Source organism: Trichosurus vulpecula, chromosome 4, assembly GCF_011100635.1.
Source record: "Trichosurus vulpecula isolate mTriVul1 chromosome 4, mTriVul1.pri, whole genome shotgun sequence".
In the NCBI taxonomy this organism is placed as follows: domain Eukaryota; kingdom Metazoa; phylum Chordata; class Mammalia; order Diprotodontia; family Phalangeridae; genus Trichosurus; species Trichosurus vulpecula.
In genome coordinates, this window is record NC_050576.1 from 74,711,658 (window position 1) to 74,727,452 (window position 15,795).

The 15,795-nt window shown below is 36.2% G+C and overlaps 1 protein-coding gene across 1 annotated transcript in view; it reads left to right on the forward strand.

Moving 5' to 3' along the window:
• CEP350 (centrosomal protein 350) overlaps positions 1–15,795 on the forward strand; it is a 179,924-nt gene that overhangs the window by 53,685 nt on the left and 110,444 nt on the right. Inside the window, exons 9-12 of the mRNA XM_036756981.1 lie at positions 4,123–4,269; positions 5,893–6,554; positions 7,183–7,304; positions 12,415–13,472. Of these exons, the coding sequence (XP_036612876.1) occupies positions 4,123–4,269; positions 5,893–6,554; positions 7,183–7,304; positions 12,415–13,472 (1,989 nt within the window). The remainder of the gene's footprint in view (positions 1–4,122; positions 4,270–5,892; positions 6,555–7,182; positions 7,305–12,414; positions 13,473–15,795) is intronic.

Below are 15,795 nucleotides of genomic sequence, written 5' to 3' on the forward strand. Positions count from 1 at the left end.
CCACCAGGTGGGCCTGGGGCCAGAAGCAACTGCAGCTGTAGTTTTGTAGCTGTGCCACCTCCACTGCCCCTGGGGTGGTGGCCAAACCGCGAACTCCTTTCACTCTGTCCCCCACAGCTTTTCCCACTAACCTTCTCTGTTGTCTTTGGTGTCTGGCAACCGCCACAGCTCGCTGATTCAGGGCTCTAGGGCCTGTTCCGCCTGGCCCCCGGTCTGGTTGGTCCAGGCACAGCTCATGCCGGGCTCTGCTTTGCTCCCGGTTCCATGTGATAGACCTCACCCAGTGACCATCCAGGCTGTTCTGGGCTGGAGCCCTGCTACCCTCTGCTATTTCGTGGGTTCTGCAGTTCTAGAATTTGTTCAGAGCCATTTTTATAGGTGTTTGGAGCGACCGGGGAGGTGGGGAGCTCACCTCAAGTCCCTGCTTTCCAGCCACCATCTTGGGTCTGTCCCTCAACAAACATTTATTAAGCACATACTATGGTATAGAATACTATATGAAGTCCTAGAAGGTACAAAGAGAGTAAGACATGGTTCCTGCTTTCAGGGGTATTAGTAAGAAGGTATAGTTGATACACAGGTAATTATAATACAAAATGGGACGTGATGCATAAAAGAGGTGTCAGTAAAGAAATATACAAGGATTGAGGAGGGTTGTATCAAGTGTGGTTTTATGAGAGTGATCAGGTATTTGACCTCAGTCTTGAAGAGAACAATAGACTCCCTATAGGTAGAAAAAGAGAAAGTGTAGCAGATTCCAGGGATTTGCAGATGAGGTTGGAGTGTTACCAGTTGGTGAATGACCTTGAAAGAGTAACAGCAGATCCTTCAGTGCTTTATGCTCAGACTGGAAATTGCCCTGGATAGGTCCCTGAATAAAAAGACCAGGCTCACCTGGTTGGGTAGCAGCAGAGCCATGTAGTAGTTGCTTTTTTTAAAGGCAAAGGACTAATTGAATGGTCCTTCTGGATAGGCATTACTGACTGTTCTTGGTTCCAAGGTTTTTATTTCCCTTAAAAATTTCCTTTTTGAAAATACGGGACTAGCATCCAGTGGCAAGAAGTTCAGCAAACAGGAAATTTCTAGTGGGTACTCTCAGTGATATGATGGTAACAGTAGAAAGAGCTTCTGTGGGCCACTCTCCGCCCCCACCCCCACGCCAACAAGGGAATGTTGGAAAATATGTCCCTGGGAATAGGGGCTATGGTGATGGGGACCTTCTTAGTGGAAATAGCTCATTCTCATCTGCCATGGTTGGAAAGCAGAGCAAGACATGCTGTTGTCCCCACTGTTGCCTGGAAATCAGGTATTTCTGATAGCAACTTTTTGGGTTCCATAGAATACAACAGCTTTGGCACGACTTTGATGGCTTCAGTAGATTTTCTGACAAGTGTGATAGTTTCAACATCCTAGAAGTTCTGGAGAGGTCAGTAGCACCATGAGCATGTGAAAGTGATCCAGATTTAAATGGATGTCACATGTAACCTCTTATGGCTGTCTGCAGTCTGATAGTTTACCTAGTATGATGGGAAACTGTTGCCTTTATTTCTGAGCTTGTCTTTTAAGAAGTACCCATACAACAAATGACAAAGGATACTCGTACCTTGTACTAATTTCTATAAAAGCATAATAAAACATAACTAGCTGCAAGCCTATAAAGAAGGAATTTTGCTTTGTGTCCCCAAAACTCTGGAGGATTCTTTAAGATACAAAGATAGCATATCTACTTCAAAATGCATCAGGAGTAAATCTCATTGACAAGAAAATTTGTTTCCTGTTCTTATAATAGATGCTACTCAAAAAGATTTTTCACGAGGTAAGAATCACACTCTGAAAGATTCATACCTGAAAGAGAATGAAAAGTTAACAGAAGTAAATGATTTTAATCTTAATAATCCAAGGCACCAATTCAAACCAAGCTCTTTTAATCCTCAGCTTCCTGACACAGCAGCCTGTTTATATGCAACTTGTTTTTTGAAGAAGACTGTTTCCAATGTGCAGTATATAACAATTCCAAGAAAGGAAAAACTTTTCATTACCTGGAATCTTAAAAGGAAATTTTATAGTAATGATATTTGCTAGAGAAAAATACTTTTTATCTTGGAAGAAAATTTTATATTTTTCTACAGATTTATTATCAGAACCTGGAAATCATAAACATCCTTGAGGTGATAAACCAGAAATTCTTAGGTACCAGTTGAGAGTACCAGTTTGGTTACCAGTTTTTGTTAGAATTAGTCATGGGTGAAAATAGAGCTAACTTTTTATTGAAGAGCTAGATTTCTATTTTTAAATTTTCTGGCCACCCCTAATTTGCCATCATCAAATGAAGACGACTTCTACAAACTTCTTCAGTTTTTATTCAGTAAATACCCAGGCAGAAGCCTTGAAAAAGAATGGATTGTCAGTTTAAAACTTGGGGATACTATATGTTTAACAAAGTTGCTGGACTGTTATTCTTTCAGGTAGCTATTGGAAATGAAGGCTTCTGTGGCCTGCCTCTGGGACTTATTCCATGGTAGCAACACAAACCTACTAATTTCGAATATGGGGGGGAGGGAACAGCTTTTCTTCAGATGTTCCTCAGTGTCATGTCTCATTCATTGACCTTTTGTTGAAGATGAATTAGAAATTCTTAGGAAAAGTTCCAAAATGATGTCACAAAATGTGAATATTTTCAGTGTCAGCCTAGTCTGTATAATTATTTATTTCAGGTGACATACTATGGCTAAGACAGGATAATGTCCCTATAGAAATATCTGCTTAAATGCCATGATGCTTGTGTGGAACAGGTTAAAATATTTTACATGGTATTTTTAAAAATATACTAATATACTCTTAACTAAGAAATGAGAGAAATCCTGAAGGTATCTCCCCAAAATATCTTAATCATAACTTAATCTGTTTTCCCCTGGAATATTTTACTTTTAAAGATTTTTCTGGAGGTACTTCAGTCTTCTGTTTGGGCGTAAATCTCAGTGTTGTGCACTAAACCTGATAACATGATAATTGATCACTTTGACAAAGCAGCATTGATGGGCAATGGCTTTATGCTGTTTTAAATTATGTTTTATGGAATATCTATATGAAAACTTTCTCCATGTCTTGACTGAAGAATTGGCCCTTTTTAAATGACAGGAGCCAACAAATTCACAGAGACTTTTGTTACATTTTATCAAATAAAGTTCTCTGAATACAAAAAACAAAACAAAAAACAACAGGTTGTAAGTGAATGCCTCTTTTTCCTACCAGTAACAAATTATTCCCGGAAATGAAAAGCTACTAATAATTGTATGTCATATTTGGTAACTTAGCTAAAATTCAAGATGAGCCCCTTCCCATATTCCTTGTGTAGTAACATAAAAGCGAAAAAGTCTTTGTAGGTAGTAGGTCTCTCTTTAAAGTTCCCGTTAGGCTGTTTCAAGTTAGGGACAATGTCATAAAATATTCCATCTCGTTCATAAGTATAAAATCAGTAAATGTTTAATTGGATCATGTTCTAAAGTAAGCACAGGTTGTTGTAACCTTTAGAATAGATGTTGATCTTTATTCAGTCTTCACTTCCATAAAATTCTTTTTATTGAAACTTATCTATTAGAAATTTCTTAATAGATACAAACAATATTTATTAGTTATGAGAGCAGCATTTCAGAAAATCTTGACAGAGTACTTTTTCTGTTCAGTATTTAGATCTTAGTTGGATTTTCTGCCTAATCTTCAGGATTTATGGAGGCATTATGCTTAAAGAGGATATTTGATGTGTTACTTTCTCTTTTTTAAAATTCAGCTCTGAATTCTCTCAATCGCTTCTCTCCCTCCTCCACCCAGTGAGAAGGCAAGAAAAACAAAACCCATTACAAATATGTATAGTCATACAAAAAAAATTCCCATAATATCCATGACATAGAATTTTCAAGGTACTGGTTTCATTGATGGCAAAACAAGATTTAAACATAGTACACTTAAATCATTTGGGTATTTGAAATACAGATGGAAATAATTAAATTTAAGCTTCTTGTTGACAGTGGATAAGTATAAGACAAATTGTTAAACCTATGTGGTTTAATAGATACATGTCTCCAGAGCTAATTACTTCAAATACAGTGTAACTTTATCTTGTAGGTGGTGGCCGTATGATAAGTACATCCTCTTGGAGAGATGGACAAAAGTTAGTAAAGAAGATTTTGGGTCCAGCACCCAGAATAGAACAAAAAGAGCGAAGGACGGAGTCAAGTGATAGAAATGGAAAAGAGAAGACTACTAAATCTGGTGAGGTGTTATAATTATAATGGGGCAAAGGGTAATTGAATTAGCTTTAGAAATTGACATACAAACTCTCTTTTTTTGTAGTAAAACACTCATTTGGGAGTGTTTAGGACTAGGGCATTATAGCACTTTGGAGATACCCAAAAAAGAATTTAATTTGATTGTGTCTACAGGTAGTCTTGTCCAAAAGAAATGATGTAATTCCCTTTTTCATCATCATCCTTATTATTTTTGTTCCTGTATCATATATGAACATAAACACTTTATGTTGTTGCCAGGGTCTTGGCTGAAATTTGGAATAATGCATGTTTTACATTTCATGAGCATATGTTCTAGCTTAATTTAAGTTTTAAAATATCCACATGTTAACGGTTATTTCTAAGCTACCAAGGCATCCTGAATAGGAATATTATTTAATTTTAATTTCAGGAAAAGATTCAGGAAGAAATGAAATAGTTGTCTACATAGAAGAGTAAATGCAGGGTGTCCCAAAAGTCTTGGTGCCACTTCAAGCCTAATAGCTTAAAACATCACTAAGACTCTTGGGCCACCCTGTATAACATAATATATATGGGATACGTATTTTTTTCCGTGTGATATTTTCAACCAGCTCTGTAAAGTAGACAGATAAATATACATTTGTAAGATGTATAGTTAGCATGACAGTGGATACTTAAAATGCATATAAACAGGCATACATCCATACATGCCTACACACATACATACTAATGTACAGTTTGCTTCCGTATTAGTATGTGCCTATGGGTGGGGTGGTGGTGGTGGTAATGGTGGTTATGTATTTTTCTGTTTTAAATACCGCCTCTTGAAATTGTAGCTGTTCTTCTTCTGACCTGTTCTAAGTAGATTGAAAGTTACCCTCAGTTAGAAATTATGCAGTTCAATTAAGCAAGCCTTTATTAAATATCTCCTGTGTAGGAAAGCATTGTGTTAGGTTTTGAGTAAAAGTATAGTTAAATAAGGAAGAATATGACAGATATAAAATACTGCGTGTTGAGAGCTTAAGCAGAGTGCTGTGTGAGGTCCTCCCTTCACAGAGCATAATTTAAAATTACATTTAAGCTATTCCTAGAAATAGAAATATTTGTTTTCTGCAGGTATTATTAAAACCTAAACATGATTATGTAGATAAATTGGGTCTCTAGAGATTAGTTTTATTTTTTTTGTGCCAAACATCAAATTATGACAAACTTTTAAAGAAATGTGGCTCTTTTAGAAATTCTGTGGCATACTCATACACATTTCATTCTCTAAACTTAGTGCCATTTTATGTGGTTTTATTAATATTTTAGACTTTTACTTGCAGTGGGCTTCATTTGGTATCTTTATGGTTTAGTTTTGGTATGTAGGTGCATGTTTTATCTTTTCAAAGTGTGGATGTTTTTAATGTAGATTTTCCAAATTTAATTTTTAAAAAAGTTGTTCTTTCCTTTTTTTGCAAAGAAGCTAGCTAGCGCTTCTCTTTTCATTAAGATTTGTCGATGACTGGTTACTTGACTTTGTATCTGTGAAGATGAAAAGGAATTGCCTAATTTATTTTTCAGTGCAGTAAATTACTAGGAATGCATTTTATAGTATACTACTGTACTAATAATTTTTACTTTGCAGTTGGCCAAATTGGAAGAGCAGAATCTGATCCTAGATTGGACATGTCACATAAACGTCGTCATCCACGAAGCACAGAACGTTCACGAAGTAGGGTTCGGCTTGAGAATAACTTTAAGAAATTGCCTGCTTCTCTCCCTGATAGTAAACCAGAGGAAGACACCTTAAACAAGGACTTTTTGCCAGTTGAAATTCGTGGTATCCTTGATGATCTTCAGCTGGATCCTGCACCACAGGCTACAAGGCAAGAAACTGGGGATCGGCAGAATCAAAAGCCTGTGGTGCCAGCCCAAACTTCTAGGAGTCATAGCCCTGTTAAAAGAAAACCAGACAAGTTAACAGCTAATGAAGATCCTCCTGTTATTTCTAAAAAAAGGCACTATGATACAGATGAAGTGCGCCAGTACATTGTTAGACAACAAGAGGAAAGAAAGAGGAGGCAGAATGAAGAGAAGAAGGCTCAAAAAGAGGCAACTGAACAAAAGAACAAACGACTTCAGGAGCTTTACCGAAAACAGAAGGAAGCATTTAGTAAAGTGAAAAATGTACCATCTTCTGAGCCTTCAGCAGCCAGGAGGTTACAGGAAACTTACTCTAAATTGCTGCTAGAACAAGCCTTATTAGAAGAGCCGTCTCATCAACTACATGTTACACAAGAACAACAGGTATTTTTATACTTTTAAAAATAAAAATATAGTGAGGGAGGAAATCATGTTTCAGAAAAGCTTGGAGTATTTTGCTGCTTGATATAAAATGACCTATAGCTCCTAATATTCCAGATGTCAGTCATTCAGAAAATATTAGGTAATGATAATGACCCCTTATGTGTTAACTAAGATAGGGTTAGGGAATAAATAAAAATAATGGAAAGTAAAACCTAAATTTGAATTTTCTTAGGATGTATATTGATCTTTGTATTCATTATCAAGTCTATTGACTACATTTTGGCCTAGGTTTCTCACAAAATCTTGATGGAAAAAGTTAGATTGTATTAATAATGAATGTAGTTTTGTGGCTTATTGTACTCTTAGTGGGGATATCGCTTAAGGTAATATGAACAATTAACTTTGATCCTTGTAATGTTTAATTTTATGATACCTGGCTGAGAGCAAAATGCTGTTAATTGGTATTGTTTTTATTTAAACCTTCACTTGAAGGAAAGCTAAATTTAATTGGTTTTACTTTTAAATATATGCACACATATGGACTAAAGCTGAAGTGGCACCAGCTTTTTTTTTTTTTTTAAAGGATTTCCCATTTTGATAAGGCTAACATAAGTTTGATTTCTTGTAGGTAAGACCAGGGTACCAACCATCTGGAGAATCTGACAAAGAAAACAAAGTACAAGAACGTCCCCCCAGTGCATCTTCTAGTAGTGACATGTCTCTTTCGGAACCTCTGCAGCCTCTTGTGAGGTAAGATGTGGAGAGATGCAGTCTATTCAAATAAAATAGGAAGTTTAATGTAACATTTAAAAAAAGTTTTACTATTCCTTTTGTTTTTTACATATTAATCTCCCTGTACTCCTGCCATTAATCCTTTCTCATAACAGAAATAAACAGGTAAGCAAAACTCAACTGACAAAGCTACTATGTCCAATAAGGTGTATACCATTTCATATCCATTGTGTAACACCCTGCCCTTCCCTTCCATGCCCCATCCCAGTCCCATTGTTTACTGAGAGGAGAGAAGTGTGTCTAATTTGTTCTTTGGAACTATTTGGTTATTGCCCTAATCTGAGTAAGGCTGCCTTTTAATGTTGTCTTCATTGTGAAAATGTATCTTCACTCTTTATGTTTTCTTGGTTCCTTTTTTGTATCAGTTCATACAAATCTTTTCATGTTTCTCTGAATTTTTCATATCTGTCATTTCTTGTGGTGCAGTAATACTCTGTTATAATGGTATGTGTTGTTGTTTAGTTGTTTTCAGTCATGTCCAACTTGACAAAGGTACTGGAGTAGTATGCTATTTCCTTTTCCAGCTCATTTTACAGATGAAGAAACTGAGGCAAACAGGGTTAAGTGATTTGTCCAGGTCACACAGCTAGTAAGTGTCTGAGGCCAGATTTGAACTCAGTTCTTCCTGACTCTAGGCCTGGAACTCTATATACTATATCACTTAGCTGCCCAATATAATGAAAGACCATAATTTATTAAACTCTTTCCCAGTCAGTGGGTAACCATTTTCTTTTCAGATATTTTGCTGCAACAGAGTGCTGATGCAAATATTTTGTTATGTGTGGAACCTTTCTTTTTATCATTGCTTTCCTTGGGGCATATGCTTTGTAGTAGGATCCCTGGGTCAAAGAGTAAGAACATTTTAGTAACTTTTAGCCCTCTGATTCCAAATTATTTCGCAGAAGGGTTGAACCTTTCATAATTCTACCAACTATTAAGGTGTCTGTCTTCCTATAGCCCTTATAATGTTGACTCTTAGGATCCTTTATCACTTTTAGCACTTGATAAGTGTGAAGTAAAACCTCAGAATTTTAATTTGTATTTCTTTTTTTATTAATGATTTTGGAATATGTTATGTAATTGTTTAATATAGACAGAATTTTAGTCTTCCTGTTGAGATCAGCTATAGTTCATATAAACTTTCTAATATTCTGTAGAATTATTATACCCTGTTGTACCTTTGATGTCTAATCAGCACCTGAAACTTAAATTTAGTAAAAACTGAAAGCAACTCTAAAAGAGTGCCCTCTCTCATGTTCCTCTGTTATATCTGTGGCATATTCTTGTGATTCCCAGTTTTATAATTTTGAAGATCCCTCCCTACTCTAAATTGATGATCCTCTCACTCAAAAGGCCCCTACAGTAGGTTGGAGTGGAAGAAGTGCTAGAGTGGGAGTCCAGAAATCTGAGTTGAACTCCTTCTTAGCTTCATGATCATATGCAAGTCATCTAATTTCTGTGATCTTGTCTCCTTATCTTTGAAGTGGAAATAAGGATAGTTTTCTAGTACTTGCTATAACAGGTACTTTATAAGGTGTATTAAAAGCTATAGGTCTCTCCATTAGAGTAGTGATTTCTATCCTGTAACTATGTTTTCCTAGCCTGGAAACTCTTACAAGACCATGATATCTAAGTGGAGGTTGTTAGGTGCTGTTGGAGCATTCTCTGAATTTGGAGGACTCAAAAATTAAAAGGTTTCAAGCATGAAAGATATCTTTAGAAATTTCTTAAGCAGAAAGAGAAATCTTTTGCTTGATCAACTGTAATATTTAGTGACATGCAGACTACTTAAAATGTCTTGACAACTGTATTTGTATGTTTTGCATCTCTATACATAGTAAAATTATGTAGTGTTGTACAGTGGCTTGAGAGCTAGATTTGGAGCCAGGAAGTCCTGAGTTCTGCTTCTCATATATGTTGACTATGTGACCCTAGGGTGGGCACTTAACCTCTCCATGCTCTAGGCAGCTTTTCTGAGATTTCAAGTTTCATAGAATGTGCCAAACTAGGAGGGAGTTTTTTTCACATATGTGTTCCCTACACCAATGAAATCACAAGTCCAGTCCTATCTCTGCCTCCTGTACTGAGTATATTGTTCCATTGTTGTTGGAAAATATTTTTATATTGAGTTGAAATCTCCCTCCTGGTAACATCTACCATCTGGTACTAGTTTTGCCAGTGGGCAACACAGAATGATTCTCCTTGTGTCTGCTTGGCAGCCCTTCAGATACTTAAAGAGAGGTGTACCATGTGTCCCATTCTTTTTTATAGATTGACTTTCTTATTTTTTGAATCATTGATCATATATCATGGTTTTTAGACTGTGATCACAGACATTCCTTCTTTGGATGTTTTCTATCATGTCAGTGTGCTTCTTAAAATGAAAATGTAATACTCAGAACTGAATGTAGTTCTTTAGTTGTTTTCTCATGAGCACAAACTGCTATACGTCTTTATTTCCTGCTTATGATTTGGATTTTATGTTTATACTAATACAGCCTAAGATTGAGTTAACTTTTTTCTTTGAAGGCATACTATTGAATCAAGTTAAGCTTGGGGTCAGTTAAAACACCCCAGATTTGTTTTTGCGTGAGCTACTACTACGCTCGCTCTTCTTTATCTACCTTTATTTGTACATTAAAAAGTAAAAATCAAACAGAACTGAATTTTGAGACTTCATAATTATCCCTGTTGAATTTTTTTTGTTTCTTTTGACCCAGAATTCATTCATGTGCAAATAATTTTGAATCTTAATTCTGTCTCCCTTAGTTTTGAGTTTGACACGTTTCTATGTTTTGTATGTTTTCATCATAGTTATTGATAAAAATTTTGGATTGTAGAGAATAATAATAACTTCATTTGTATGATTAATAAAGGTTTGCAAAATGCCTTCCTAACAACAATGCTGAGAGTTATTGTAGCTATTATCCTTATTTGATAGATTAGGAAACTAATTTAAAGAGGCTGACTGACTTGCCTTAGTTTATACAGAGAGTGTCAGATCCAGGAACTGAACCTGCCTCTTCTGACTAGACGCCTAGTGCTTTCCTTTTTAGACACTTTGCTATTTTGGCCTTTTGTCTACATCCTGTAGTGGACCATAGCAACATGAACTTAGGATCCAAAGATATGACATTATATTTATCCACATTACTATACACTCTTTTCTTGCTGTATGCTGGTATTCCCTTCTATTGTCTATCCCTCTCCACCCCCCACCCCCCACTTCCCTGTGCCATCCTGTTGTCAATGAAAAGAAAGTGTTTAGACTTAGAAAGACCTGAGTTAATATAACTCTGACACTAGCTGTGTGATTCTGATTGTGAGAACCAAATGGGATAATATATGTAAAAGACTTCAATTTTTGTTATTTTTGGGACTGGGTCTTTCTTTCTCCCCCAGACTCTTAAGTGCAGTGGTCATGTATGGACCTAATTCCAATGCTGATAGGCAGGGAGGATTCTACCTATTCTATTTCCAACCTGGACAAATTTGCCTCTCTTTAGGCAGCTTGATGTCTGTTCTCCCTGCCCCTCTCTTCCTCCCTGCCGCTCTCCCCCCAACTTGATACCAGACTTAGTATAGACACCTGATTGACATTACTCTATGAGTTATGTAAAGCGCTTTGTAAACCTTAAAGGGCTGTAAACACGTCAGTTATCGTCATCTCCATCAGACCTGGATATTCTTCCCCCTTTTAACTTTGGGTTTGTAAACTTGGTGTTTTTAAAACAAAAATTTTGATAATTTTATTTCAATGTGATTAGTTTTCCTTTGTAATCCTATATATTTTATGCATTTGAAACCATTATTCTGAGAATGGGTCCATAGGCTTCACCAGACTGCCAAAAAGATCCATGACTCAAAAAAAATTAAGAACCCCTGAACTCTATAGTTATTAACATGGCACTGGGTAGAAGTTGGCTTCTTGTAGATGCTGGTCTTTCTTGGATTTACCACAAAGTCCTGCTTCTCTTTATCTTTTAGCAATAGTTGTAATTCTTTATAAATACCTTTTTTCCTCCTTCCTTGTTTGCTCCATCTCTGTTCCCAGATACCTTATCATCAGTCCTTAGAATGTAGTCATCTCTTACAAAGCAACGTTTAGAATAAAATGAATGCATAGTCTCCACAGTTTCTCTTAAGCCTGTAGGCCTAAGGGCCCTTTTACCTTAGATAATTCTTGCCTAGGCTTCCGTTATCTCAGTTCTTAGTATTTGTAATTTCTGGGCTACTATATCACCCATGATATAGTGTTTGGCATTTCATAAGGGTTGGGTACTTATTCCAGACTGACACTGAACAGTATTTTTATTGAGCCACCTTGAAAGAATTTAATACCACTTTCTTTTTATATTTAGAACGATCTAGTTAAATAATTTATTTATTATTTGATTCGTGGTGGTGGTAAGTCGTGTCTTTGTGACTCTATTTGGGATTTTCTTGGCAGAGATACTAGAATGGTTTGCCATTTCTGTCTCCAGTTCATTTTACACATGAGGAAACTGAAGCAAACAGGGTTAAGTGACTTGCCCAGGGTCACACAGCTAGTAAGTGTCTAAGGCTGGATTTGAACTCAGGTCCTCTTGACTCAGTGCCAGCAGTCCATCTACTGGGTCACCTAGATGTTCCAATTTGTTTAGTACATACAAGTATTTCTCCTTATCTTGATTTTGACCTTAACATTTAGGAACCATGTTTTTAAAATTTCTTTTAATCCTCTATATCAACTAATCAGTAAGCATTTATTAAATGTTTACTATGTGATAAGCCCTGGGGATACAAATAAAAACAAAAATTGTCTCTGCACTCAAGGAACTTACATTCCATTCTAGGAATTTACTGATTTTAATTTGCATCTGAGTACTATATTCATATCAATATATGGCAATCTTAAACTTTTTCCACATGGTATTTATGGGTCTCAGATATAAATGCTCAGTTTAAAAATTTAATCTACCTATATTTTATGATTTAGATATTCTATAATTTGTAGGTTTTTAATATGTTGTCTTTATGATAAAGACCTACATTGGTTAACGTAATTGGTACCACTTTTTTTTTCCAGAAGTGATTTGGTAGAACCAGCATGGATGCAGCCAGACAGATTGAGCCCAAGGACCTATCCTCCCCAACAGCCACTAATTGAAGCAACTGGATGTTTACTGTCCCAGCTTTTGGACTTAGAACATGTAGGGACTTTGCAGAAGGACTTTGAATCTATATTGTCAACCAGGAGAAACCAAGGTGTAGGCACAGGGCCATGGACTTTGACACCACAACTGTACATGAACTCAACAACTACACAGCAAGATGCCTTGATAAAACCTAGTCCAAATCAGTACAGAAGTAAGTTAGATCGAATTGAAGCCCTAAAAGCAACAGCAGCTTCTTTGTCCAGCAGAATTGAAAGTGAAGCCAAGAAATTAGCTGGTGCCAACATTAACTATGGAACAACATGGAACACTGACTATGATGTGCAGCAAGGTCCCCAGGAAGATGGACATTGGGCTAAGCCTGTGAGTCCACCTGTGAGAGAGGATAATGAAGATATTTTTTCTGCTAGAATTCAAAAGATGCTCGGGACCTGTGTATCTCACACAGGCTTTGACGATAATCTTCCTGGAGTGGGAAACCTTAGTGAGTTTAAAAAACTTCCTGAGGTGATTAGGCCTCATAGTTCTGTATCAAGCTTTGGATTACGATCACCTCATAAACCGGAAGGACTACTAGCACAGTTAAATAAGAGGCAAACTGATTCTCCTGCCTCTGATACCCAGGTTTGTGGTCAAGACCAAGTCAAAATATCTCATGATTCAAGCACAGATTCAGTTAGTGAAGGGCCTCTTCTTAGTGAGGGGAGCCTCTCTGAGGAAGAAGAAGGCAAGGGTGGGCACTCACCTCTGAAGATAGTGACAGATATCTTCAAGGAAAAGGAATTCTGTGCTGGGGAAAGAAATGCCTATGAACCTATCAAAGAGTTTCAAAAAGATGCTGAGAAATTCTCACCACTTTTTGGACAAACAGGTAGCACACAAAGCAAAGGATCATGGGAGGAATTGGCAAAAGGAAGTCCACATAGTGTCATTAACATTTTTGCAAAGTCTTATCAACTTTATGGAAAAGGTGAGAAAAATCAATAAATCTTTTGTTATTTTCACATTACCTTAAGATATGTTGTTTAATTTCTTTACTGTATATATGTATTTCAATTACAGTGAGGGAGAAAGTGGGGAACTGGACTTAGAATTTCATGGATATTAGGAACTATTGATAGGGAAATTCCTGCCGGTGGAAGTCAGCACCTGCTCTGGAATTTATAGGCTTTGATCTGCCTAGAACACTGAGAGATTAAGTGACTTTTTAAAAAATTCAGTTTTATTTTCAGTTCACAATTCTCTCCCTTCCACCTCCTCTTAACAACCCCCAATCCCTGGAGACAGCATGAAAAATAAAGCCCATTATAAACATGTATAGCCACACAAAACAAATTAACCATAATACTCATCTTTTCCCTCTGCCCCCAGTAAAAATATGCTTCAGAGTGCAGTCTTGTCCATCACTTTTCTCCCTAGAGGTGAATAGTGTGTTTCATCACGAGTCCTCTGGAAATTGTGGTTGGTCTTTATACTGACCGAAGATCCTAAGTTTTTCAAAGATTTGTCCTTACAGTATTGTTGTTCTTGTAGAAATTGTTCTACTGGTTCTGCTTCCTTCGCTTGCATCAGTTCATACATGTCTTCCCAGGTTTTTCTAAAACCATACCCTTCATCATTACTTACAGCATAACAATATTCACATTCATATACCATAACTTATTCATTCCCCAATTGATGGACACCCCCTCAGTTTCTAGTCCTTTGTCACCACAAAAAAAGATGTAAATACTGCTGTACATATAGGTCCTTTTCCTCTATTTAATCTTTTTGGCGTATAGATCTAAAAGTATATCACAGTTAAGTAGTTTTTTAAGTATAGTTCAAATTGTTTTCTAGAATGACTATACCAATTCAAAGCTTCACTAACAGTACATTAATGTACCTGATTTCCCTCATTCCCTCCAGCTTTTGTCATATTTTTTTGTCAACTTTGCCAATCTGATGGGTGCGAGGTGGTACCTCAGAGTTGTTTTAATTTGCATTTCCCTAATTATTAGTGATTTAGAGCATTTTTACATAGTACTTGATACATTGGATTTCTTTCTCTGAAAATTGCCTATTCATATTTTTTTAATGACATTTTTCCCCAATTACATGTAAAAAGATTTTAAGATTTTTTTTTTTAAATTTTGAGTTCCAAATTTTTTTTTCTCCTTCCCTTCCCTCCTCCCTCCTTGAGATGGTAAGCAGTCTGATATAGGTTATACATGTGCAATCATGTAAAGCATATTTCTATATTAGTCATTATGTGGAAGAAAACTCAAACCAAAAAAAAAAAAAGAAAGAAAGTAATCTGTATTCAGACTCCATCAGTTCTTTCTTTGGAGGCGGATAGTATTTTTCATCATGAGTCCTTTGGGATTATCTAGGATGATTGTATTGCTGAGAATAGCTAAGTCATTCACAGTTGTTCATCATACAGTATTGGGGTTGCTGTATACAATGTTCTCCTGGTTTTGCTCACTTCACTCTGCATCTGTTCATGTAAGTCGTTACAGGTTTTTCTGAAATCTGTCTGGTCATCATTTCTTATAGTGTAATAATATTCCATTGCCACATATAACAACTTGTTCAGCCATTCCCCGATTGGTGGGCAACTGTTTGTTACTATTTGTTAATTGAGGAAGTTAAATGATTTTCTCATGGTCTCACAGTATATTTAAGAGTCAGGACTGAAATTTAGGTTTCCCTTAACTCTGAAGCCAGTTCTATTTCTATTCTATCATTGTGCTTCCATATAACATACTTGAACATATTTTCAAATAGTGGTTTCTTACACTAGTGACCATATTGGTCATCTTCTGTATTATTCATAAACCTCCACTAAAACATGAGTAACATGATATTTAGTAAATAGTTTTCTAGTATATTCTTTACGTTTTCATTTCTTCTCAGAGCATAAGACAGTGGAAGAAATGTAGAGGAATTGACTTCTGAAATAGATGGTCTAGTTCATATGAAATTTAAAGTGACTGAAGTAGGTAGTGTGAGTTCTTAGCTTTTCTGTTCAGAGTTATGAAACTAAATAGAATCTATTGATTGATACATTTGAATTGTGGTAGATGATGTTGGGAGTAATTTAGGGTTAGTGGATTGTGAGAGAGAAATAAATTTAGAACTTAGTCTGAAAAATCATCAGATTGGTTTTTATTATTTGAAAATTTAGTGGTCAGACTTTATATACTAATTCATGATGTAGCCAGAAATTTTGAGGCTACAAACAAAAACTTTTTACAGTACTTATTCCTTTCCCTTTTTCCTCTTTTCTTCTCTGATGTGTTAAGGAGTGT